General features: G+C 33.3%; 5 protein-coding genes and 1 long non-coding RNA gene across 8 annotated transcripts in view; 4 read left to right on the plus strand and 2 right to left on the minus strand.

Moving 5' to 3' along the window:
- LOC100882775 (growth arrest-specific protein 2) overlaps positions 1 to 2,902 on the minus strand; it is a 34,410-nt gene extending 31,508 nt beyond the window's left edge. Inside the window, exon 1 of the mRNA XM_076532123.1 lies at positions 2,763 to 2,902. The gene's annotated coding sequence lies outside the window, so the exon portion shown is untranslated. The remainder of the gene's footprint in view (positions 1 to 2,762) is intronic.
- A 72-nt stretch (positions 2,903 to 2,974) lies between these two features.
- LOC105662506 (uncharacterized) lies at positions 2,975 to 3,801 on the plus strand. The gene is made up of 2 exons (XR_013038282.1): positions 2,975 to 3,116; positions 3,302 to 3,801. It is a non-coding gene; the product is annotated as an uncharacterized LOC105662506 (long non-coding RNA).
- Positions 3,802 to 5,609: 1,808 nt separating this feature from the next.
- Positions 5,610 to 7,028, plus strand: LOC100883623 (serine/threonine-protein phosphatase PGAM5, mitochondrial). The gene is made up of 5 exons (XM_003703349.3): positions 5,610 to 5,973; positions 6,054 to 6,229; positions 6,311 to 6,525; positions 6,610 to 6,740; positions 6,817 to 7,028. The coding sequence occupies exons 1-5, from the start codon at positions 5,831 to 5,833 to the stop codon at positions 6,965 to 6,967; spliced, it is 816 nt and encodes a 271-aa protein (XP_003703397.2). The 5' UTR covers positions 5,610 to 5,830; the 3' UTR covers positions 6,968 to 7,028.
- Positions 7,029 to 7,134: 106 nt separating this feature from the next.
- On the minus strand, positions 7,135 to 8,559 carry LOC100883509 (uncharacterized). The gene is made up of 2 exons (XM_003703348.3): positions 8,421 to 8,559; positions 7,135 to 8,339 (listed from the first exon to the last, which is right to left on the minus strand). Exons 1-2 carry the CDS (start codon positions 8,444 to 8,446, stop codon positions 7,220 to 7,222), a joined length of 1,146 nt encoding a protein of 381 aa, XP_003703396.2. The 5' UTR covers positions 8,447 to 8,559; the 3' UTR covers positions 7,135 to 7,219.
- Positions 8,560 to 9,031: 472 nt separating this feature from the next.
- Positions 9,032 to 17,526, plus strand: svr (Carboxypeptidase D svr). 2 transcript variants are annotated; one of them, XM_012285398.2, is made up of 15 exons: positions 9,032 to 9,493; positions 9,580 to 9,824; positions 9,924 to 10,079; positions 10,172 to 10,347; positions 10,425 to 10,572; positions 10,675 to 10,769; positions 12,185 to 12,693; positions 12,774 to 13,247; positions 13,320 to 13,588; positions 13,987 to 14,161; positions 14,237 to 14,616; positions 14,679 to 14,820; positions 14,905 to 16,387; positions 16,471 to 16,647; positions 16,729 to 17,526. In XM_012285398.2, exons 1-15 carry the CDS (start codon positions 9,032 to 9,034, stop codon positions 16,863 to 16,865), a joined length of 5,028 nt encoding a protein of 1,675 aa, XP_012140788.2. In that variant the 3' UTR covers positions 16,866 to 17,526. The 2 variants fall into 2 exon arrangements, with proteins under 2 accessions (XP_012140788.2, XP_076388329.1); XM_076532214.1 differs by lacking the exons at positions 12,185 to 12,693; positions 12,774 to 13,247; positions 13,320 to 13,588; ... (4 more) ...; positions 16,471 to 16,647; positions 16,729 to 17,526 and adding an exon at positions 10,953 to 11,907.
- A 354-nt stretch (positions 17,527 to 17,880) lies between these two features.
- CysRS (cysteine--tRNA ligase, cytoplasmic) lies at positions 17,881 to 21,566 on the plus strand. Of its 2 annotated transcripts, none has more exons than XM_003703256.3 (10): positions 17,881 to 18,106; positions 18,436 to 18,621; positions 18,728 to 19,070; positions 19,154 to 19,294; positions 19,377 to 19,587; positions 19,648 to 20,117; positions 20,184 to 20,328; positions 20,394 to 20,602; positions 20,670 to 21,044; positions 21,118 to 21,566. In XM_003703256.3, exons 2-10 carry the CDS (start codon positions 18,443 to 18,445, stop codon positions 21,244 to 21,246), a joined length of 2,202 nt encoding a protein of 733 aa, XP_003703304.2. In that variant the 5' UTR covers positions 17,881 to 18,106; positions 18,436 to 18,442; the 3' UTR covers positions 21,247 to 21,566. The 2 variants fall into 2 exon arrangements, with proteins under 2 accessions (XP_003703304.2, XP_012140789.2); XM_012285399.2 differs by lacking the exon at positions 17,881 to 18,106 and adding an exon at positions 18,236 to 18,376.
- Positions 21,567 to 25,937: the final 4,371 nt, after the last annotated feature.

Consider the following 25,937-nt stretch of genomic DNA (forward strand, 5'->3'; position numbering starts at 1 on the left):
ACGGAGCATTACCGCTCTTTTAAAATTATATCTCCGGAGACGCTGTTCACACGTAAGATGCTTGGCTCGCAACAGACGAATTCAATTTTATTGATAAAATTCACGATAGCTCACTTTTCATTTTTTTATTAATATGTGGAGATATGTGAGCGATGTGTGGCCGAACATGGACTATGAAAACGGGACTTAAATTCTTGTGGTTGTATTTATTTTTTAATAAATTTAATTTATTAAAAGGTTAGATATATAATGAGGTTAGATCAATTTGATACTTTATAAATAAGGTTAGATCAACTTAACATTTTGTTGAACAAGGTTAGTCCAATTTAGTGATTTATAAGCAACACCTATAATAATAATGATTTAACGCAAGGCAATATATGGGCGTACTGATATTTAATATGTGACGATATTTGGTACTTGGCGATATAACGCGTGACGATGGCAACGCGTGGCGATGCAACGCGTGGCGATATAACGTGCGGCGATATAACGCGTGGCGATATAATGCGTTGGATTACAGCGCGTGGCGATATAACGCGTTGGATTACAGCGCGTGGCGATATAACGCGTAGCGATACAACGCATGGCGATATAACGCGTGGTAATCCAACGCGTGGCGATACAACGCGTGGCGATATAACGCGTGGTGGTCCAACGCGTGGCGATACAACGCGAGGCGATACAACGCGTGGCGGTACAAAGCGTGGTGGTCCAACGCGTGGCGATACAACGCGTGGCTGTACAACGCGTGGCGATACAACGCGTGGCAATATAACGCGTGGCTATACAACGCGTGGCGATATAACGCGTGGCGGTACAGCGCGTGGCGACATAACGCGTAGCGATACAACGCGTGGCGATACAACGCGTGGCTATGCAACGCGTGGCTATACAACGCGTGGCTATGCAACGCGTGGCTATACAACGCGTGGCGATACAACGCGTGGCAATATAACGCGTGGCTATACAACGCGCGGCAATATAACGCGTGGCTATACAACGCGTGGCGATATAACGCGTGGCGGTACAGCGCGTGGCGATATAACGCGTAGCGATACAACGCGTGGCGATACAACGCGTGGCTGTACAACGCGTGGCGATATAACGCGTGGCTATACAACGCGTGGCAATATAACGCGTGGCGATATATGACACTTGGAGATAAAATGCGTGGCAAAATAACGCGTGCTAATATATGACTCGTAACCATAAAATAATTCTACCAATAAGATAAACAAGTTTCAAGAAATAATTTACACGATGATTGAACTCAAACGTCAAAGACACAATTACAAAAGATGAATTTCCTCCTAATTTCACTTTCTTCAATCCCAATTTTATTCGAGCGCCCAATCAAAGGTTCATCTTAATTGCTCTTCCCCGAACAAAAATGATTCAGAGCTCATTAGCGTCCCTCGTTAAGAAGACAGGCTTTTTGTCATCAAGGAACACGAAGACACGATTTCCGTCAATGTCCCTGCCATCGGATTAGAATAATTGCGGCTCGGTTAGAGGTAAGCTGGAATTCAATTTTCTAGCAGAGTCCAGCCGACCGAGCCGTCAAACATTTCTCCCAGTAATTTATCAGAGAAGGTGCAAGTCCGTCGCATTAAAAGGCAACCTCAATTACACAAGAAAACGAAGTTCGCGTATGACTCGTTACACGTACACCGAGACAAAACAGAGTTTACTCTTCGACTATACCGCGTAATGAGGCTCATAGAGGCAGGCCGTTGTCCGACGCCTTAGAAATTCTTTAATGACTTTATGTCGGTCCGTGCACGCGAAGATACACCATTTAAAGCATCCATGGTACAACCGGGTTTTCGGTTAGCCGAAAGAAGAGAATATGACTGTTCCACTTTAAGAAGCATTATAAGTGACACCTCCAAATTTAAAGGTTCATTCGAGAGAAAGAGAACTTCAATTTTATGATTCAGATTAACACTCGACTGTAGACTACGAGCGAGCGGTAGCAGCAGAGTCAACCAAGCGATGACAATTAGTACCAATCAATGCGTGTTCCACGGTCAAAGAGGTAAACACTCGCCAACAATGAAAGTTAATAAAGTGTATACGAAACTTCGGCTACGATAATGGATAAGCACGTGGGGTCGGAGATTATACAACTTCTGTTCTCGTCCGACTGCTGTCAAAGTGTCAGAGTAAATAAACGAACACGAGGCGTAGCACACAATGCTTCGCGTCAATTAAAATACACGAATAGTACGTGCGTGTACGGTTTTCCATTGATCACGTTTGGGTTGATAACCCCTGATAATTCGCGTCAATTGCATTCAATTTGCTTCTAAACATTTTATAGCGCTAACGAAGGGTGACGACCAGCAGGGTGACTCTTACTTATCGTAACCTCTCAAGTACATCTTCAGCTACCGTACTCGCCGATTAATTACTTCGATCACCTATATCGATTGAGATGGTGGTAGTACAAAAGTCTGTCAAGTTTCGTTCACACACAATTGGTATTATTTTATTGACCCAGCAGCCCAAGATTTAATATCGAGAAGGATGAATCTTAGAAATATTAATTCCACGTTAACCGCGATTACACGTAGAATCGAAAGTAACGTAAGAACATGGTCAATAACAGCTCGATAACATACTCCGATTACTGTCTTCGAACCCCCCTCCTGTTGGTTCTTTTCGCAGAAACAATCGTAAATTAACGCCGCATCTCGGCACGCGTCGACCATCTATCGAATTATGACTTAAACCTCCGTAATTCAAGACGGTCTTACCTGACAGATCCCCGCAAACATTGCTCTTCTCTAACTTCGTACTCCTTGTCGCTCTCGATTCATCGAATACAGCCCACAAGAATCGAATCGTTGATAGCTGACATTCCGAGCGTACACTCTCGAACGATGGCACACAACAACCAAACAGACGCGTACTCGTCGATCATCCGATCGCAACTGCAGCCCTTCGGTGCCGTTGCCGGTTCTGTTGCCGGTGCCCGCGTGAAAGAGAGGGAGGGAGGAAGGAAGGGAAACCGGGAGGAAGCAAGACAGACGGATACGGAAAAAAAGGGAGCGAGAAAGAGGTGTTATCGAGACAGACGAGCCTCCCGCTGTTTCTCCAACGCGGTCACGGTACGAACTGACGGCTACTATTGTGTACTTCGCGTACGATCGTTCTCACGCGAGCCTCGCGAGAAAGATATTTCTTACGCAAAGATTACGACGCCGATCGGCGGCAATTTTTTTTGGAATAGTTTTCTTTTGTCTCCCTAATGGACCTCTTTAAGTGCTTGATTTCTTTTTTTTTCGTTTGTTAGTCGTCAAGGAACACCACGTGCAAACCGCCAATGCGTACCGGCACGGCAACTGTGCACTGTAAATACGCGCAAAAAGGTGCATGCGCAGAATACTGGAAACGCGGTGCGCATGCGTAAGCGCACGCACCCACTGCGTATATAGGATCAACACGAGCAAGTACATCGGCCATACACCCCCATGGCCCGTGTCGGTGCTCTTCAGAACCCTCGCCAACCCCCTCCATTCATCCCCAGCACATTCAGAGAGGAAATCCCCTCGACTGCGAGGATATACCCTCCCGACAAACCCCTTAATCAATACTCGTCGTTCTCTGGCGGCCAGGAATGTTATCCTCCAGATCTTACTCCCTGGACCAATTTTTGGCACGTCGACAAGTTCGTTCTACTACGTTTTACACGCAAGGGAGTAACCTTGGACTTCTGCGTATTACTCGTAGTTTAACGAGTAAAAATAGCTGAATGTATCTTAAGGATAATTTCTTGTAAAATATGTGAATAAAGTGCTTGAACATATAAATATAGAAGTTTCTTCTCTTTTTTATGCGCAACTAAAAGTTCACGGATAAAAGTAAAATTGCTTAGGGAACGATGTGATGGATTACCGTTTAAGTTTATCGATTTAACGGGAGGTAAATGATAAGGGGAAACAACATCCACAGAAGGAACACGATAACTGCAATTAAACGGAAGAGTACTGTTCATAAAAGAAAGTCAGAGGGTGCGATGGTCCCTCGAGAAATAGCATCACGATGCTGGGAATTGTTTTATTAGCTACGTTGCTTGATGGAAGAATGCTTTTCTCATTCAATAACCGTAACATTCAGTGATAACGTATGAGTGAACGTACCATTAAGCATAATGACATGTCGAACAAATAATACTTTCAATTAATTAATGCTACATATTTTTTAATACTTCAGCATGTAATATCTTACTACATTCAACAGGCAATGTTCGATCAATTGAACATATGTGTTGAATTTTGATTAAATACATTTCATACCTGCAACGTCTCGAGGATTTATTTTGAACATTTTTAGGAAAAATCTTAGTTGAGTCTAACGAGCCACGAAATTTTTCCTGATGCTCGGTTTGGGACCAATTACTCTGCGACTCGTCTGACAAGTCTAGAAGAGTAAATCCGTTTAGTGCAAAAACTAATTACAGCCTCCCGATGACGCAAAGGGTGTCGCAATTTACGAATTATTAGCCTTTTTGCAGGGAACGCTAAGTATACTTAGGGGTTGAAAAACGTGTCTGCAGTGCCGCGCCCAAGTATACTCATTTGCGTACCGTGGCGTTTAAAAAAGCCTTCTGAAGCTTGGGGTTCCGAGTGCTTTAACTCGTTTATCATTTAGATAATTAAAGATGAACGCACTTTTTTCAAAATAAATCTTCATTATACGGTTAATATAATGCTAGTAACAAATTAAAGCGAATCTTCCTATGAAACTAACATGATAATGTTAAATCGAGAATTTTGATAACTATTCATGATATCGTCTGAAATGTAACTTGGAAGAATAATAGAATGTACAAAGTTTGTCACGAAATATTGACAAAAGTCACGAACTATTGAGAATTTTGGATATTGCGTCCAATATGCTCCTTGTCTGTGCTCCTTATTTATTGTTACAATTTTCAGTGTCTAACTTTAATCGATATATCGTTGAATATCAACTTAGGGTCGCAGTTGACCTAGCCAGCGTTCAGAAATTAAAGATGACATCCATAAAGATTGGGGATTCGAAGGATTATTTATTAGTACCAGGAACCACCCTGTCGTGTCTAAGAAGTTTGTCCTAAGCTCTACCATGCACAGATTATTACAGACTTTATCGATCATGCCTTGATGGAAAGTTATTTTTGATATTCCATTTGCAAGATCAATTCAATGAGAATCTTAGCAAATTGGTTTCACTTAACATTCATACTGATTTATACTGCTGTTTTCTAATGCTAATACTTCCATTAACTGTAACGAAAATAAAACAATAAACTAAACCTTATATTTTTCAGAATCTAATTTTTTTAATTATTTATAATTTTTATCGATGATGGATTAATATATCCAAAACAAAATAAATTACAATATTGTTCTTCGTTATTTTTTCAACCACATCAATGATTCTTTTAAAAAACTTTTTGATATTTTTTTTAGTGTCGCTAATTTTGTTATCACATGCGACATTATCAATTTTAGTCAGAATAAGGTAACAGCGCTAAAACGGTAGAAATTATAATTAAATAAAAATTTTCGCTAGTTTCGCTACTCTTCTCCAGATAGCAGCAGCAGTCTTGTTCTGAAAACGCGCATTATTATAAAATTAAAAACAACAAAATTAACTCTTACATGTTTGTTCAACTTATCAAATTAATTAAATACAATAGTCTTAATATATCAGTATGCCGTTAAAAATTTTTAATTAAATATTTCGTGATCTTGCAACTATTTGCTTTTAAAATTACTTATCAGTACACTCAGTATTAAGCACTCATTAGGGATCTAAATTTGTATTAATTGTAACAATGCCTGCAAGTACAAATTGGAAAAAATGGATCACAGGAATTGGTGCAATAGGCAGTGCAGTACTTTTATATCCAAATGATAATTATAATTCGTGGGTAACGCATCCTTCACCTCAACATAAATGGGATTACAATTGGGATAGGTTATATTCTTTATTATTGTCAATGAATGTATACTGTAAATTCACATTTATTTTATATTTGTTAATAATTAAATTTACAGACGTCATCCTGAATGGCTGAAAGCAATGAAAGCAGATAATGAATCTGAAAAACAAATAAGCGGAGAGACATTAGCAAAGAAAACTTCAGATGTCAAGTATCATATAATTTTAGTTCGTCATGGACAGTATAATACAGAAGGCAAAACAGATTTAGATAGAACACTTACAGTTCTTGGTTAGTTTCTTTATATGTTTATATTTTGATATAATTTTAAAACTTAATTAACCCTTATAATATTATGTATATGTTATGAAGGTAGACAACAGGCTGAAGTCACAGGACAAAGATTGCAGGAATTAGGATTGCCATATAATTTAATTGTACAATCAACAATAACTCGAGCTAAAGAGACTGCAGAAATTATAAAAAAATATCTTAAAGATGTAACTGTTAAAGAAGATCCAGGTCTTACAGAGGGTATGCCAATTCCACCTGATCCACCAATTAATTTTTGGAAATCTGACATAAATGTATGTTCATAATTCTAAAGCCTTCTATGTTTATTCTAATTTTTAATAAGGATAATATAATTCTGTAATATTAATTCATTTCAGTATCATGAAGATGGACCTAGGATAGAAGCTGCTTTTAGAAAATACTTTCATCGTCCAGATCCTGATCAAACAAAGGATTCTTATATTATTCTTGTCTGTCATGCAAATGTTATTAGATACTTTGTATGTCGGTAAGCAAACATCAGTATAAATATAGAATTCATTATTGTTATGCATAAAATGGATATATGATGTTTTTTATTTCAGAGCATTGCAGTTTCCACCTGAAGGTTGGTTACGTTTAAGCTTGAATCATGGAAGTATTACATGGTTATCTATTCGTTCTAATGGGGTAGTAACATTAAGGAATTTAGGTAACAGTGGACATATGAAACCACAACTCATTTCATCTCAATAAACCTAAATCTTAACATACATACAAAGTTATTGTACCAAAATATAATTTTTATTGCAATCAATCTGGCATTATTTTACTTTTATACCACTCAAACATCATCTATCTTATATGCTAATGTAACTTTTGTACTATAAATATCGTATTAAATAAAAATATATTGTACCCTATATTATAAAAACAATTTTATTTAAGAGGAAATGACTAAATCATATTTTTTCTAATACAATATACAAATTTGATAATTATAATTAACTATGCAGCTGACATTCTCATAGACTTTCTTGCATAATATCTCTGTAATGCTGCTTCAAAAACAGGTCCCACTGTTCTTTTTTCCCAAATTTTAGATCTTTCTCGTTTTTCTACTTCTATTTTTGCTTTTGCAGTTATATTTGCTTTCTCAGCTTTATCATTATTCTCAGATTTTTCTGGTGTTTTCTCAGTATTTTTTACATTTGAAACATCTTCTGCTGCAGTTGGATTATTTGTTTGATTAGTTTCTGAATTATTAGTATCTTGCTTTTGCTTTTTATTATCAGGTTCTAAAGGTTCAAGATCCTTTTCAACAGTTTTTCGTTTTTCAAGTGAAGTTTCTACTTTATTATCTAACTCTTTTTGTTGAGTTTCAGTATCTGTATCACTATCTTCTTCTACTGTTCTTTGCCTATACTGTCTGTTTTTTTTCACTTCTTTAATTTTAAGTTCTTCTTTTTTTGTTAAACTTACATTTGTTTCTTTATTTACATTTGTTGTGTCTTGATTTAAATTAACTTTATCAGTATTCACATCATCTGTGACTTCAGATTCTTCTGCTGATTTAACAGTTTGTTCATATAAATGTCTATAGAATCCTGATATATCTTGTTGTTTTCTAACATCACCAATAGCTTCTAATCTATCCATTTTATTTTCTTCTTCTTCCATCTTTTTGAATTCTTCCAATTTTGCTCTATAAGCAGAGGTAACAAAACTTTCTTTGTCTGCAAACATAGCTCCTTCTGCTTCTCGTTCTTTCTGTACCATTCTTTCTATTCTATATTCTTGCTCTTTTTTTCTTCGTTCTGCAGCTTTTAAAAGATTTTGAATATATCTTGGCTTCTTTTTCTCCTCCTTTACTGCTTTTGATTGATCTTTTCCTCTTTCCATATCCTCATATACTTCGTCATATTGAAATATTGTTGGATCTTCTTTTAAAGCCTTTTGTATATTTAATTTAGTCTGTTTTTTAATTTTGTTTTTTTCTCCTTCTGCTTTAAGTGCTTTTTTGACCCAGTCAGTACCATCCTCTTCATCTGAATCATTGCTATCTCCAAATACATTACTAACTTTAGCAGGAATGGATTGTTGCTTTTTAGGTAATATTAAACCATACCTGAAATTTTGTACAGCAATTATTAATTTCAGAAAAATATTAAATCTACAAATTTTAATTTACATTATTTTAATAACTTACTGTTTTTCTTCTGCGTTATTAGACATGTTTGTACGAAATTATTTTAAAAACTTTCCATTAATAAATGTATCAAAACAATTATAATACACAGATCATGTGTCAAAACATTGGAGGTTAATATTACTCTGAAGCATAAACGAAAACTCGTTCTGCATTACTGGCATTACAGTTCTTTCACAAAATAAAGTATGCATATAAAATATAAAATAATAGACGTATGTGAGTGTATATTCATTCAATTTTGTTTTATATTCATGTATATTTCCCGGAAACAATTATTGTAGATTTTTATCAAAAGTCATACGCGTATGAGTAATAAAAAAAATAATATTTCCAGAGAAAATTACATATTCATGTGTCTAACATAAGAGGAATAATCTTTTTTCATTGTATTGTGACACCATCAGAAAATATATACAATATATAAGAACTGTGTGCATCGTAGCTACACATCATTTATCTCGACCCCACTACTTCTACCCACGCTCAGAATTGCGGACGTCATCAGTACGCTATATATACACCGACATTGTATATATTGCATTTTGTAGGATGCCTTACTGAAATCAAAAAGTTTCTTTAGAATATCACGCAAGTATATATACACAAATATGGTACATGTACATAGTATATATATTATTGTACTCTTTATTTGTTTATTTACCGGGAGTATTAATGGTTACGTGATAAATTCCGAAAGAAGTAACTTAGAAGAAAATTTTATTACTCCACACTATACTCACTATGAAGAGCTTAAACAGTTGTTCAGTTCTTTGGCCAGGACATATCCTACTTTGGCAAAAGTGTCTTCTATTGGAAAATCTGTGGAAGGAAGAGATTTACTAGTTCTTGAAATCTCTGAAAATGTTAGAGAACGAAAGCTAGGTGAACCGATGGTGAAATATGTTGCTAACATGCATGGCGATGAAGCTGTTGGCAGAGAATTATTAGTTTATCTTGCCCAATATTTGTTACACAACTATGGAAAAGATGAAAGAGTTACAAAGTTAGTTAATAACACCGATATTTTCCTTATGCCATCTATGAACCCTGACGGGTTTGAGAAATCTGAGGTATTATTAATTATTAGTCTTTCTCTCTATTTATAATTTATAGTATATTTAATAGTATATATTCATTTAATAAAATATGTTTTTAGGAAGGAAAATGTGATTCGAAAAAAGATTTTTCAGGACGTGAAAATGCAAATCATGTTGATTTAAATAGGGACTTTCCAGATCAATTCAATATGAGAACTAATCATCTTCAGAAAGGTGGAAGTATATTAGATGGGCGTCAAAATGAAACAATTGCAATGATGACTTGGATTGCTACAGAACCATTTGTATTGTCAGGAAATCTTCATGGTGGTGCTATTGTAGCTAGTTATCCTTATGATTCTGGGTAAGAACAAGTAGCAATTTCTGTGACTTTAGTGTATAGATTTGATACAAGATACCTAATTTAATTACTTTGATATTTACATACTTTGTTGCTTTGTAGAATTTCATCTCCGTGTTGTATTGAAAGTAAAAGTCCGGATGATGAATTATTTAAATACTTAGCTCATGCATATGCTGATAATCATCCACAAATGCGAGCAGGCAACGCATGTCCTTCAGATGTTTTTCAAGGTGGTGTTACTAATGGAGCATATTGGTAAATATACTCTTCTAATCTGAGTACTCAAATTTTTCACTATCCAAAAATACTATTAGAAAAATGATATTATTAAAGATTGTTTATTTTAGGTATGAGGTTATTGGAGGGATGCAAGATTTTAATTATGTTCGTTCGAATGCATTTGAGATAACATTTGAACTAAGTTGTTGTAAATACCCAAGTCCTTCTATGATGCCAGAGTACTGGAAAATGAACAAAGAACCTCTAATAAAATATCTTGAGCAAGCACATATTGGAGTGAAAGGTGATTAATTATTTGTCATATGTAATTATTAGTTATTACCACTTCATAAAGTATAATCAATTATATTTTAATTTTAGGTCTTGTGAGGGACACAGATGGTCAACCCATTGAGGCAGCAAATATTATTGTGGATGGAATAGGTCACAATATTTATACCACCCATCGCGGAGAATATTGGCGTTTGTTGCTTCCGGGAACTTATCGTATTCATGCAGAAGCATGGGGGTGAGCATATAGAAAAATATATTTTACATGTTTGTTAATATGTTAGACAATTCTGGTTTCATTAAATATACTATACACTCAATCTACCTTTTATCATTTTAGATTTCTACCAAGTGAACCAGTAAATGTTACTGTAGAATCAGATAAACCAACCATTCTTAATTTTACTTTAAAACAGGACACCTATAATGACCAAGGTAATCGAGATATAGATTTTCATCACGTGCTAATTGATATTTTACGTTCTTTAAACTAATTCTATCCTAAAATAGCACCAATTATTAAATGCAGTATAATTATTTTTTTATTTTCTTTAATTTTTTATATAAATTAGTTTGTACGTGATTATTTATTTTTATTATTTTATTTTCATTTTGCAGCATTGGTATGATATCTCTACCCCATATTGTTTGATATTGATATATCTACCAATTTTATCATAGTTTAAAGTATTACAGATTCGAAAAATGATAAAAATACACACAAGGTATGGAGAAAAAATACAAAGATTTGCAAAAAAACGATGATAAGATTGAAAACTATTAACTTATTAATTTTAAACGTGGAGCATAAATTGTTGAAAGACATTAATTTTTGAATCTCTGTTTTACTACTTTTATTTTTGTTTTTATTTGTTGATTATTTTATCATTAATTTTTAAATTTATTTGCTATTATTAGTCTAATCTAAAAAAGACTTTTACAAACGTATAAGATTTACACAAACACTTTATTAATTGCTGTTTTCAATATTTTTCTATATACAATTTTTTAACAATATTCTTGAGCATTTTGTAAATGCGAATTGAAAACATCATAAGAATATTGTTAGATACTGAACATATCTGTGTACAGATTATAAACCATGGTTTATTCTTTGTACTAGTGCTCTCTTTTAAATTAACAAATGTTAAACAGAACAAATGAAATAATGAGTATTTAAAAAAAAGAACAAAGCTATTTGTTTTTAAATATTTGTTAAAAATATGTAGATTAGATATTTCTTTAACGATCCTTGGTTTAACGATTCGTACTATGTAAAGTGATTTGAATTTTATGAAAACATGTTAGAAGAAAATTAGAGTTTGCTGTTCAATTTATTTTGAATGGTATAATAATAGTTTATATAAAGAAATACATATAAATATATGAACAATATACTGAGACTGTTTAGTACTACACATACAATTATTTGTTTTATAATTATATTAATATTGGAAGAAAGATGTAATGAAATAAGTTACACTTGTATTTGTAATTTGGTGTATAGTATAATATATCCAAATTAAATGTATATCTGAAATTAAAAATAAAGTATTGTATTTGCTTTGAACAATGAGTTAATTTTCTTAAATATTCTCCAGCCTTCTCCTATAATTTTTTATCCATGAAGTAATTTACCAATTTAAAATATTTTAATTTTTTATCGTGATTTTATTTTCTCTATACCTTGTGTTTTATCAAGTATCTGAAATTTGTTATACTATATTTTTTATCATTTAATTAGTTCTGACTATTTTTATTAGTAAAAAAAATTAAATAAAATTTTGTTAATGTCAAAAAACTTTTTAGTAATATAGTTTATTCGTAATTTATTATTTATTTATATACAGGAAAATTAAATGGAGGTAAAATTGAAGAAGTTACAAGACCCATAGATGAGTATGGATTTTACCACGATACTAAATTTAAGCACCATAAATATGCTGCAATGGAAAAATATTTAAAGGACTTGAATTCCAATTATCCAAACATAACAAGGCTTTACAGTATAGGGGAGTCTGTTAGAGGACGTCAATTATATGTCATGGAAATAACAGAAAACCCTGGAAAACACAGTCTAAATAAACCTGAAGTGAAATACATCGGCAACATGCACGGAAATGAAGTAGTTGGAAAAGAAATTTTATTATTGTTACTTAGATATCTTTGTGAAAATTTTGGAAGCGACGAAAGAGTTACAAGAATACTAAAAAATGTTAGACTGCATGTACTACCAAGTATGAATCCAGATGGCTACGAAATTTCTGAAGAAGGGGATATATACGGAGAACGAGGAAGAGCAAACGCCAAAGGCATTGATCTTAACAGAAACTTTCCTGACCAATATGAAACGAACGAAGTATGAATCTTAAGTTCTCAATATGTTTAAAATACTTCATATATTTTTAATTATAAATTTTAACGTGATTTATATTTTAGTACAATGCAAAACAAGAACCTGAAACTAAAGCAGTAATGCAATGGATTACAAGTATTCCATTTGTACTTTCTGCTAATTTACATGGAGGAGCATTAGTAGCAAATTATCCGTATGATAATGAACCGCCGTATGCATCTAACGCTGAGAATCTAAGTCCAGATGATAAAGTTTTCAAAGCATTAGCGTTAGCATACTCTAATGCACATCCTCTTATGCATCTAGGAGAGCCATGCCCTTCACTTATGAGTGAGCAGCTAAATTATCAAAATGTGTTAGAAAAGAGTTTCCCGAATGGTATAACTAATGGAGCTGCGTGGTATTCTGTTAGCGGCGGCATGCAAGATTATAATTATGTACATAGTAATGATTTTGAAATCACTATAGAAGTAGGATGTACAAAATTCCCAAATGCAACTGAGCTACCAAGTTATTGGTTACAAAATAGAGAACCTCTCCTACGTTTTATTGAAATGGTATTTATATTTATATTACACTTACATAATTCAATATGTTATTAAGGTAATTATTATTCCTTCAATTTATAGTCTCGCAAAGGTATACACGGTGTAGTACGTTCATCTATTGGTAGCCCCATAGCACATGCTAAAATATCTGTGGAAGGAATTAAACATGACATTTATGCAGCTGATGGTGGAGATTATTGGCGGCTATTAGTTCCAGGGAAATATAATGTTACTGCTAGCGCAATAGGATATGAGCCTCAAACACAAAGCATAACTGTGCCAGATGATGCTATTTTTGGAGAAGAACTACCTGTGGACTTTACATTAATGAGAGATGATCCCCAACATTGGTATAGTTACAAACTTGATATTTATAATATAATCAACAGGGATTATTTAGATAAATTCTTATAAAAATTACAATTTCCAGAATTGTAACAATATTGTCATTGAATATTAAAAAGGAATTTGATAAGGAATAATAAAAATTTCGTTTTGTGAAGAACTTTAAAAGCTCCCTCAAAACATTAAGTAAATATTTTAATATGTCGCAAAGTATTAGACGATTCTTTTTATAGATTTTGATTGATTAATCATTTGTTGCTTTTATTATTTTGTTCCTTACTAAAAAAATGATTTTTTTTTATATATATAATTGAATTGAAATTTTGTATTGAATTTAACATATGTACCTTTGTTGATTAAAAAAATTAATGTCCATAAATAAGTATATAAATTCTGATTTTAGGTCGTCTGCATATGACTTTGGGTTAAAGGCAAATTTACAGAATATGTATTTAAAAAATGCTGAGTTAAGTGCTAGGTTTAGTCAGTTAGAAAATCATCAACCAGACAGTGCAGAATTTCTAGCTGGAGAATCATTAGTTGGCATGGCTATTCATTCTCTAAAGATTACACATAATGTAAGTATTGTGTATACTTACAATTAAATAAAAATGTATTTCAAGCTTAAAATACTAATAATTTGACAACTATAGATGGGTGCACCAGAAGAAAACAAGTTTCATATTGGTTTAGTTGGAGGACTATTTGCATCTCAACCAGTTGGTAGAGAAATTTTATTGCGATTAGCAACTCATATTCTTAAGGGAAATCAAATTGGTGATCCTCCAATAGAGAGAATATTAAATAATTCTGTTTTACATTTTATCCCTGGCGTTGATCCAGGTTTTGATAGCATATTCAATGTTCAAAAATGTAATCCTACAGTACCCAATGAAGTAGGAACAAGATTATTGCAAAGAGATAATGCTGATTTTGACAAATTGAGTATGGTTACTAATGCATTTAAAACAACATTATCCAATGAAAAATATGATGTACTAATTATATTAGGAAGTGGAACACTTGGAATTAGGTAATAAAAATATAAACCATTGACATCTTAAATAAGTATTAAAATATATATCTTTATTTCAGTTATACAAATGATGAATCAAACGTGCACAAAATTCTTACCAAAAACTATGAACAATCAATCCATAAAGAAACGTGTAGTACTCTGAATAATGATGTAAAAGAAGTACAAGAATATATTCAAAAAGAATATAATACACCTGTGGTAAGTAATGTCTTATTTATTAGGACAATTAATATAATATGTGTTGTTATATTTGTATATTATATTAATACATGGTACTTTCAGATAAGTATCAATTTGTCTTGCTGCAAGTATCCACTTGCCGAACATATTTCAGCTATTTGGCGGGAAAACTTATTACCGTTGATGCAACTTATTCATAGTCTTACAACTGGTATTCGTGTAATGGTAACAGATACAAATAATAATCCTTTGAGAAATGCTGTCGTCACGGTTGAAAAGCAAAGCTATCATGTTTCCAAGAATATGGCATATTTCAAAATGGCTCTTCTTCCCGGTGATTATATAATAATAGTTTCTTGTGAAAGTTATATTCAACAGTTCAAGAAAATCCACGTGAATAATGAAGAAGTAGTTGACATTCACGTCAAGATGGTAAAACATCGAACGAAAGAAATAGAATTTCATAAATATGATGAAGATCGAAAAGTAAATATTGTGAACCAAATGTTAATTGATCTGAATAACAAATATTCACAATTATCAACTTTGTATACAATAACTAAATCAAAAGAAGGTATTAGAGTGATGGCTTTAGAAATTGGAACTGCGAACAATTATAAAAAGATCGGTCGACCATCTATAGCTTTTGTGGCCGGTATTTCGAATGGTGCACCAGTAACTTCCAAGCTTTTATTGCATTTCGCAACATATTTATTGGATCATTATGGGAAAGATGCTAAAATTACAAAGTACTTAAATAAATTTACAATCTTCATTGCACCAGATTTGTCTCAAAATTCTAACACTACTCAATCTTGTTCTTCATTTATTATGAATCATTTACAATTCCCTATTAATGATGCATTAACTACAGATGAAGATATAATAATTAATTGGTTTAAAAAAATGAACGCGGCGTTAGCAATAAATTTAAATATTGGTTCGCAACATGTTGAAATTCCGTTTGCGGGACAATATGGAAATGTACATGGACAAGTGTATAAAACTGATGACGATAATGTATTGCAAGATATAGCATTATCATATACAAAGAATAACCTTCATATGACTTCTCAAAATTCAGAATGCGGTTATAATTTAGGCAATAGTACCAATGGTATTGTTCATGCTGGCATGGGTATTAGTGGAAGGACAGCAAATTCTTTAATGGATTATCTCTACTTAAATACTAGTACACTGATGCTAGACGTGTACGTAACTTGTTGCAATACAGATGACTCAAAAAATATATGGGAAGACAATAGAGCTAGCTTGTTAGCAATGGTAGAAAAACTTGATGAAGGAGTAAAAGGATACGTCCTAAGCAAAAATAATGAGCCGGTGGAAAATGCTATTTTGTCATACAACAAATCAATACATCATGTTAGAAGTGGATTAAATGGTGCTTATTGGTTATTACTTCAACCAGGTTCGCATGTTATAACCGCTGACGCACCTGGATATATTCAGCAAACAAAGATATTTATCACACCGGATGTACACAATGTCTCTTATCTAATGTTTAAATTAAGATACGATGATAAATTTATGGGAATGCCTAGAATCGTCTTTATTATTCTCATAAGTAAGATAATGAACGATTTTATATACAGTATATGTATATTATAATACATCATTAATGTATAATTTTTAATTATATTCTTACAGGTACTATGTGTTTAGGGATTATTACATGTGTTATTTTCATTTGGGCAAATTGTCAGGCTTCCCAAAACGTAGAAACAAAACGCTGGAATGGCTATTCATTTAGCTTGCTTAAAGGTGGAACAAGTTTCTTTGATGATGATGAGAAAGAAATTGAAATATTTAGAAGACCAACCAGTGGTAAATATAATATTGTGAAGATACTGTGATAGTTGTAATAGCTATTAGAATATATTTTTTCACTACTCAATGTGATTTTAGGACACATGCCAAATAATGAAGTAACAAAACCATATTTTGATGATGATAACATGTCAAGCTCTGATGAAGCTAGTGATATAGAATTTGTTAAGCCAAATAAAGATTGGGATGATGAGATATCTAAGGAAAATAGATAATACCCATGCTAAGTAAAAATATTAATGTTACATATAAATTATATATAAAACATAAAATTTAAGAAAAGATTGGCTGCCATAGGTGATGACATTTTTATATTATATTAACAAATTTTTGTAGATATTTTATGTGAGAATTTGGAATTTATTAGTATACAAGATTATATACAAATTGTACATTTGAAACATATCTTTTACAAGCATTTACTATAATGTTTAAACTAACTGTAGTATAAAATATAATATACAATATATAAGACATTTTGATGCATATTAAAATATATTTGTAATTTTTAAATATATATATATAGAATTATCCATATCATTAATAATAATGAAAAGCATTTGCTGTAACAATAACTTACATGCTTTATGAAAATTGTACATACATGTATTGTTTAAATTATTGATATTTTATTACTATTTTGTGGAAACAAAATTTATACTGGTGAATAATAATTATACATATGTGTAAATATGTATGTATAATTGGACACATGTATGTACCTGACTGAAGTTAAAGATTATATTCTGTTTTTAATGATATACCATGAAAAGTTATAACAATATTTAGTAATACATCATATAATAATACAAAATTTTAATGTAGCTTAGTGATTTATAATGTCAAAATAAAGTATTCATACAATAACAAACTATACTCGTTTGTACTTACTATTCCTGCAACAATTGTTATTACTATACATAACTGAGTTGACCAGAGAATAGAGTTATGGAACAACCAGTTTTGGTTAATTCTGCGCATCGTAGCACTCATTGGTTTGAGCATAATCTATAATCAGGAGTAGTGCGCATACGCTGTTATATTTTTATGGTTGTACATGTATACTCAGTGATCATTTATTTGAGATTTACCACATTACCTATTCTGTATCTTCCTGTTGTTCCTATATTTGTCCACCTTGTATAAGATTGAGAAAGAAGAAAATGGGTTATGGTGGGGAAAGATAAGTGGAAGGGGTCTTCCTGAGCTCAGTCGGGATGCGCAAACCGATACTATTCTTTCGTGAAAATTATTGTATTCTATAGAATGATAATCACCATTAAATTGCATCATGCCAGGTTTTCCCAATACAATGTACATAAGATAAGATTATTGCCGTTGTAGATAAATTACAGATAATTAGCAATATTGACAAGTCGCACACCTGGTTTTCCATTTAGTTATTAGCGCTTTTGTGCAGTGTTATATTCATTTTCCGAATTGATATATAACATAGGTTAGTATGACTCAATTAAAAAATACTGTTGCCTATTGGAAAATGCTTACGTTGGTTTACCTTTTATGTGTCATTAGTAGACACAAAGAAATCACTTTTGCAAAAAATAATAATATAAAAAAGTTTGTGATAGTATCAATATCAAGAAATATGGAAATAAGTAAAGCTATGGTACTGAACATGTGATACTTGACATCTTTCCACATTTCTTTATGAAAAATAATTAATGAAGAGTTCTTAGAACAATAAATTGTTAATCTTATTAAAAAGGTAAATGTTACATCTTCATTTTTAACATTGTGATCATACATTTGTTTTTGCTTTTATAGATTACAAATGGCAAAAAGGGTTCAACCACCTTGGGCTCCACCGCAACGAAAGAATACTTCAGTTTTGAAATTGTATAATAGTTTAACTAGAGATAAAGAAGTTTTCATTCCTCAATTTGGAAATCGTATATTATGGTACAGCTGTGGACCCACTGTCTATGATGCGTCACATATGGGACATGCTAGGTAGTCAGAAACTTGTTAAATTATATAGTTTTTAAATATGTGTTATGTTGCTAAATGTTAACAACATCTGTTTTGATATTGCAATGTCTCTTTTTTTATCATTTAGGTCCTATATATCATTTGATATATTACGACGTGTATTATCTGATTATTTTGGGTATAATGTTTTATATGTAATGAATATTACTGATATAGATGATAAAATTATAAAAAGAGCTAGACAAAATTATTTATATGAAAAATACATTGAAGAAAATCATCCCCTTGATGAAATTCTGGATGATGCAAAAAATGTAATGTGTACTTTTGAGGATACAGTAAAGACTACGAATGATGTAGATAAAAAATGTATGCTACAAAAAATGTTACATGATGTAGAAAAGGCAATAGAAAATTTGGAGAATGCAGTGAAGCTTAAGGATGAAAATAAAATTAAGGAATATCAAGAAGTATGTTTGTTTTATTAACACTATACATATAGAGAATATTATAATCTCACACAAAAAATTACATTTATAATTTGTGAATCTAGTTACTATTAAAAGAAGCACGAGACCCATTGGCAGAATGGCTGGATAAGAATAAAGGAGCTACTGTTACAGAACATTCAATTTTTACTAAATTATCACAAAATTGGGAAACAGAGTTTCATAAAGACATGGACTCTTTAAATGTAATACTGAGTAAAATCGTACATTTAACTGTGAGTTTAAATTAAAGATAGGAAAAGTCTGTAATGATATATTTTTTGTTAGGTATTAAAACCAAATGTACTAACAAGAGTTAGTGAATATATACCTGAAATTATAGCATTTGTTAAAAAAATTATAGAGAATGGAGTAGCATATGAGAGCAATGGTTCTGTATATTTTGATGTTGCTGCTTTTGACAAGCAGGATAAACATTACTATGCTAAACTTGTTCCAGAAGCTTATGGTGATACATCAAGCTTAGAGGAAGGAGAAGGTAAGAATTATTTGTTCTAAATATATATATCAAATTTTTATTGGAAATTTGTTTGATTAGGTGTTTTAAGCACTCATGAGTCGTCTGAAAAAAGGTCACCAACAGATTTTGCACTTTGGAAATCTTCAAAAGAAGGGGAGCCATGGTGGGATAGTCCTTGGGGTAAGGGACGACCAGGGTGGCACATAGAATGTTCGGTTATGGCGTCGATAATTTGCGGAGAAAGTTTAGATATTCACACTGGAGGAGTAGATTTAAAATTCCCACATCATGATAATGAAATAGCACAAGCAGAAGCATACTTCAATAATTCTAATTGGGTCAGATATTTTCTCCATGCTGGTCATTTAACTATATCAGGGTGCAAGATGTCAAAATCTCTAAAAAATTTTATTACTATACAAGATGCGCTAAAAAAGCACTCGGCAAGACAGCTCAGACTTGCATTTCTCTTACACTCATGGAAGGACACATTAGATTATAGTGATAATACCATGAATATGGCTATGCAGTATGAAAAATTTTTAAATGTAGGTATAAGCATTTATTAAACTTTTAACAGAGCAGCATAAGCAACTACATTATTTATATTGCAGGAATTTTTCTTAAATGTAAAATGCAAAATCAGATCTTTAGGTTCAGAAACAAATATTAACACCTTCAGTAAATGGACAAATTGTGAAGTGGAATTAAACGAAAAGTTCAGTTTTGCCAAAGACTCTGTACATACTGCATTATGTGGTAAGTTGATGACTTTGTATTATCAAATTCCTTTGTAATTGTTGTTAATTAATATTTTATTACAGATAATATTGATACAAGGAGTGTACTCGATGCAATTCGGGAACTTGTCACACATTGCAATATTTATATGAAACAAGTTAAACACCAAAATACTTTGTTGCTTAGAGATATCGCAGTTTATATTACAAAAATGTTTACTATATTCGGTGTAATTCCATGTCTGCACGATACCATTGGTTTTCCAGTGGAGAGTAACACTGAAACTACAAATGTATGTTACATATATCACATTTGGTTTGTCTGTAGTATCGATTTTTTACCTATGAATCTTGTTAAAGGTTGAAGAAACCGTAATGCCGTATCTTGAAATTTTGGCAAGTTTCCGGGAAAAAGTGAGAAATCATGCTAAAATATTAAAGGCTAACGATATTCTTGAAGAATGTGATAAATTACGCGATGACATTTTACCGAACATCGGTGTACGTTTGGAAGACAGTAATGACGAATTCTGTAAAGTGAAGTTAGTAAACAAGGAAGAACTTTTACGAGAAAAGGAAAGTAAGAAAAAACTGGAATTGGAAAAGTCATTGGAGAAAGAAAGAAGAAAAGCAGAAGCCGAAGCCGCGGCTGCAGCGAAAGAGGCGCAAAGAAAAATTCCTCCTTCCGAAATGTTTAAATTAGAAAAAGATAAATATTCTCAGTTTGATAGCAATGTAAGTCGAATATTTATATATTAATTATAATACAGTTTTTTTTTGATAGTATTTAATAAAATTTCATGTTCAGGGTATTCCGACGCACGACATTTGCGGCAAAGAAATCAGTAAAGGACAAATGAAGAAACTACAAAAATTGCAACAAGCGCAAGAAAAAAGATACAACGAGTATCTTGCTTCCATTCAAAATGGCTCATAATGTGTATAGTATTACTTTTGCGCAATCAAAGGATTATGTTATAAGAAGGATATTGATTTCATGAAATATTTATTTTCATGTTAATTTCATATCATTGCATCGTTCATTAGTTTATCTCAGTCAGTAAACGTAACTATGTCTGCATGATATTTATATTAATATTAAGATTTGTACGGTACTTAATTAGGAAGTTTTATGAGCTTTTTATTTCATATTGTTAAAACTTTCTTAAGCTATTCAAACATTGTAAAACACATGCATATTTATAACGCTGATTGCAACTTTTCTATCAGCTTGAAATAAAAATGATTTCCAACAAATTTCTACTTCAGTACTTTTTAACAGTGTGAGTTTTAATTTGCAGACGATGTTATTCCGATGATAAAATCATAATTCTCAATTATACGAGCTTAATCACGATAATGTACAGCAAGGCATCGTCATTGGATTCGAGTCCAGAAACAAAATAAACTTCGTACATTTCCATTCGACCGGATGAATCTGACACGCGATGCTGTCCATTATTAAAGCATAATACCCCTTTCACAATGACACGCGAGTCGGCGCGTGACAGCTTTATAAATGTAAAAGCGATATAATGCTCGACTTGCGACGAACCAGACCGACATTCATCCCGCATTCAGGAACTCTGAAAACGCCAAAGGCTAGTGAACGGGTCGTATATCACACGCTTTTCCAACTACGGAAAACGCATCATCCGATAACGTCTTGTTCCGAAAGCGTTACAAAATTTAAAAATATCGAATTAGGTTTCTGTACCTTTCCTCGCGTTACATATTTTCTAGTTACAGTCACAGTTTGGTCTACAATTTTTGTACTCGCAAAATTTAACGGAGTGTCTAGAATAGGTAGCAACAGAATCGGTTTTGAAGTGCCATTTTTCATGAGTCCTTTCAGTCTTCATTATGAGATACAAGTTCACATATCCTGAAAACGGTTCTATACAAAAATATTGTAGAACCGTATAAAGAATTTTTTCCATTTTCGATGGAAAACTGATAGATAAATAATCAGAAACAATTTTTTATCTTTGACACAGTAAAATTTCTAGCACATCGATGGAATTTTTGATATTTCGTTCAAAGCGACAAAATATTCTGTGCAAAAATTTATCTCGCAGCCGTATTTTTCGCTATGAAAAAATCACAGATCGGTAAAGTAATTCATTCGTACATTTAATCGGAATGCAATGAAGAAAGATACGAGCGATTCAATCTGTGCGAAATCCACGAAACTCGTGTTACCGCGGTGTTGGATTTTATCTGACGACGGTTGCAATGCGGTATCGACATTTGGAAAAAAAAGGAGAGTAAGTTGACGTTAACAATGCGTGACGGTTGGCGCAAAAAATATGCTCTCAAATATGAAGTCAAGAGCGGTAAAAAAGCAAACAGACTTCTCGCTCGAGTTCTCTTTTTCTCCCACCCCCTTTCTCTCTCTTATCCAGCCTTTTTTCACCACTCGCGTGACAGGGTGGCGGTTCGCATGAATGAATACGTAAATTTTTTCGGAAAAAGTCCGATTTCCGCACCCCAAAGTCGAAAGGTCTCGATTCATGATTGACACCTGAATGTTCTCGTATGCATATGTAAAGCCACCCTCTTTCTCCTCGTTTACTCTCTCGCTTCCTCTACATCGAGATTTCATTTCGTTCGCCAGTTTTCCTTTATCCGGAACCAGACTTCTGCAACTGTTATAATTTAACGAGCACCACTTTTCACTCATGTTACTGCCACCTTTTTTTTTAAACTTCTTTCACGCGGTTTTTTGCTCTCTGTTTCCGTCGCTGATCAAAACGTTACAGAATAGTCGATTTGAAAAAACGATGAATACTGGAAAGGTGAAACGACAGTCTATCAAGAGAGTAAATTAGAATGGGATTCTGTTAGTCAATGTGTACGTTTATCGTTCGGACGGTTTTTTCGGATTTTCTGCTTTGGAAGCTGTCGGAGGGGAGGTTAATGAAGGGAATTTTTACTGGAAAATCACTTGATATTCGTGGATTTTTTGGAGGAGAGTGGCGAGGATTTTTTGGGGATAATGTTAAGAGATTTTGGGGAAAACTGGGTTTGAATGAGGGGTGGAGGAAATTTTTGTAATTTGCTATTTTGGGAAATTCTTAAGCTCGGAAATTCCAATGTTCCCAATTCTCAAGCTCTGAAATTCCAAGATTCCCAAATTCTCACGCTTTCAAATTCCAAAATTCTCAAATTCTCAAGCTTTCAAATTCCAAAATTCCCAAATTCTCAAGCTTTCAAATTCCAAAATTCCCAAATTCTCAAGCGCCCAAATTCTCAAGCTCTCAAATTCCAAAATTCCCAAATTCTCAAGCTCCCAAATTCCAAATTTCCCAAATTCTCAAGCTCTCAAATTCCAAAATTCCCAAATTCTCAAGCTCTCAAATTCCAAAATTCCCAAATTCTCAAGCTTTCAAATTCCAAAATTCCCAAATTCTCAAGCGCCCAAATTCTCAAGCTCTCAAATTCCAAAATTCCCAAATTCTCAAGCTCCCAAATTCCAAATTTCCCAAATTCTCAAGCTCTCAAATTCCAAAATTCCCAAATTCTCAAGCTCTCAAATTCCAAAATTCCCAAATTCTCAAGCTCCCAAATTCCAAAATTCCCAAATTCTCAAGCTCTCAAATTCCAAAATTCCCAAATTCTCAAGCTCTCAAATTCCAAAATTCCCAAATTCTCAAGCTCTCAAATTCCAAAATTCCCAAATTCTCAAGCTCCCAAATTCCAAAATTCCCAAATTCTCAAGCTCTCAAATTCCAAAATTCCCAAATTCTCAAGCTCTCAAATTCCAAAATTCCCAAATTCTCAAGCTTTCAAATTCCAAAATTCCTAAATTCTCAAGCGCCCAAATTCTCAAGCTCTCAAATTCCAAAATTCCCAAATTCTCAAGCTCCCAAATTCCAAATTTCCCAAATTCTCAAGCTCTCAAATTCCAAAATTCCCAAATTCTCAAGCTCTCAAATTCCAAAATTCCCAAATTCTCAAGCTCCCAAATTCCAAAATTCCCAAATTCTCAAGCTCTCAAATTCCAAAATTCCCAAATTCTCAAGCTCTCAAATTTCAAAATTCCCGAATTCTCAAGCTCTCAAATTCCAAAATTCCCAAATTCTCAAGCTCTCAAATTCCAAAATTCCCACATTCTCAAGCTCCCAAATTCCAAAATCCCGAAATTCTCAAGCTCCCAAATTCCAAAATTCCCAAACTCTCAACCTTTCCCCCGAATCCTCCCCAGCTTACAATCCTCCCCTATTACCTTATAATTACCATCAACTCATCAAAGTGTTCCTTCCTAACTTTAATAGCCTTTTATTAGAGAATGTCGTCTTTAATAACAGAAGCGATAATTCATAATGGAATTGATAGCAGCGATACCTAGCAATCGAACATAAATAATGTATTGTTCACAATTGGAGGACAGCTATTCTAGCGTGCCCGGTCGTGTGGTATCAGGGGGTGCGTTCGAAGGGGTGGCAGGAGGCTACGGATCCCACTTTTATAACTCCATCGACAATTTTCAGCTACCCTCTCGTCGGCTTTCGATTTCTACCGCAGACTCCACACCGTACCTCTTATCCTTTTGATTTATTTTCTCCCGTGGAGGAGTGATTTTTGAAACTTTCCCGCTAGCTGAGCGATTATTGCTATTGTTGCGCCCTTTCAACTCGACGACCGCTTCGAAAAGTCGGTGACAAATTGCTGATCAATTCCTCAACCTATGGATCCACTTGTTTCGTTATAAACCCTCATTGTATTTTCAATAAGACACCTATACTATACAGAGTATTTCATTGTTTTAAGAGTACAAATTGAATATATTGTATTATTATTAATTGTCTGTTAGAGGGTAGTTAGGTTAGATTAATTTATTAGTAATAGGTGATGTGCTTTGAAATATAGAAGTCTTCAAATTTTTTTGAGGATCATTTTGTAAGTTTCTAAAATTCTATAAATTTCTTATAAATTTTTAAACTTGCAAATTATTTAAAATTGTCTAGTTTCTAAGTTCTTAGTACTTCAACCCTTAAACCCTTCTTCAAATTAATCTCCAAATACACGTCCCAAAATTGCTTATAACCTGCACTTATAACTTCTGAAATTATCAAGTTTGAATCCCAAAATTTGCAACACTAAAGTTTGTCAATAAATTGATTTTGTCAATAACTTCCCACAATGCTCCAAGTACACATTTGAATAATTGATCACCATAACTGATCACCATAATAATTGATCACAATAATTGCAATATTCGATCACTAAAATCGTAAGTAGTAGTAAAATCATCCAGCATCCAAATAATTACCCCCGAATACCTCCTACCATAGAAGTTACTTGATCGCGTGTATCCTGGCACACCCATGTGTGTTTTTCCTCAGCAAAAACAGCGTATAAATACGGCTTGTTACGCTCGCTCCGAATCCGATTGCGTCGCACGCCGTGTAATGGTACCCTTTTATGCTAATCGGTAACCCTTCCACGTTTAACCAGCTGTGCCCCTGCATTGTTTCGTTCGCTTTTTCAGATACATTTCTTTTTTTCATACCGCGGGTTCACCGTCGTGTTTTCAACGAAACAAAACGCACGCGCCTGCGACGTCGACCCACGTGTCGACTCGCTGCACGATCTGGGGGTCACTTTTTGCCAGAGGCTGCGTTT

This window comes from Megachile rotundata, chromosome 5 (genome assembly GCF_050947335.1).
Source record: "Megachile rotundata isolate GNS110a chromosome 5, iyMegRotu1, whole genome shotgun sequence".
In the NCBI taxonomy this organism is placed as follows: domain Eukaryota; kingdom Metazoa; phylum Arthropoda; class Insecta; order Hymenoptera; family Megachilidae; genus Megachile; species Megachile rotundata.

Coding starts and splice junctions, on each gene's coding strand:
- svr (XM_012285398.2), top strand. CDS start 9,032: ATGGTACATGTACATAGTATATATATTATTGTACTCTTTATTTGTTTA. Junction 13,248..13,319: donor TCCTACGTTTTATTGAAATG/GTATTTATATTT, acceptor TTCAATTTATAG/TCTCGCAAAGGTATACACGG. Junction 16,648..16,728: donor ATTTAGAAGACCAACCAGTG/GTAAATATAATA, acceptor ATGTGATTTTAG/GACACATGCCAAATAATGAA.
- LOC100883623 (XM_003703349.3), top strand. CDS start 5,831: ATGCCTGCAAGTACAAATTGGAAAAAATGGATCACAGGAATTGGTGCA. Junction 5,974..6,053: donor TGGGATTACAATTGGGATAG/GTTATATTCTTT, acceptor TTAAATTTACAG/ACGTCATCCTGAATGGCTGA. Junction 6,526..6,609: donor TTTGGAAATCTGACATAAAT/GTATGTTCATAA, acceptor AATTCATTTCAG/TATCATGAAGATGGACCTAG.
- CysRS (XM_003703256.3), top strand. CDS start 18,443: ATGGCAAAAAGGGTTCAACCACCTTGGGCTCCACCGCAACGAAAGAAT. Junction 19,295..19,376: donor AAGACATGGACTCTTTAAAT/GTAATACTGAGT, acceptor ATTTTTTGTTAG/GTATTAAAACCAAATGTACT. Junction 20,118..20,183: donor AGTATGAAAAATTTTTAAAT/GTAGGTATAAGC, acceptor TTTATATTGCAG/GAATTTTTCTTAAATGTAAA.
- LOC100883509 (XM_003703348.3), bottom strand. CDS start 8,446: ATGTCTAATAACGCAGAAGAAAAACA. Junction 8,340..8,420: donor AATAACGCAGAAGAAAAACA/GTAAGTTATTAA, acceptor ACAAAATTTCAG/GTATGGTTTAATATTACCTA.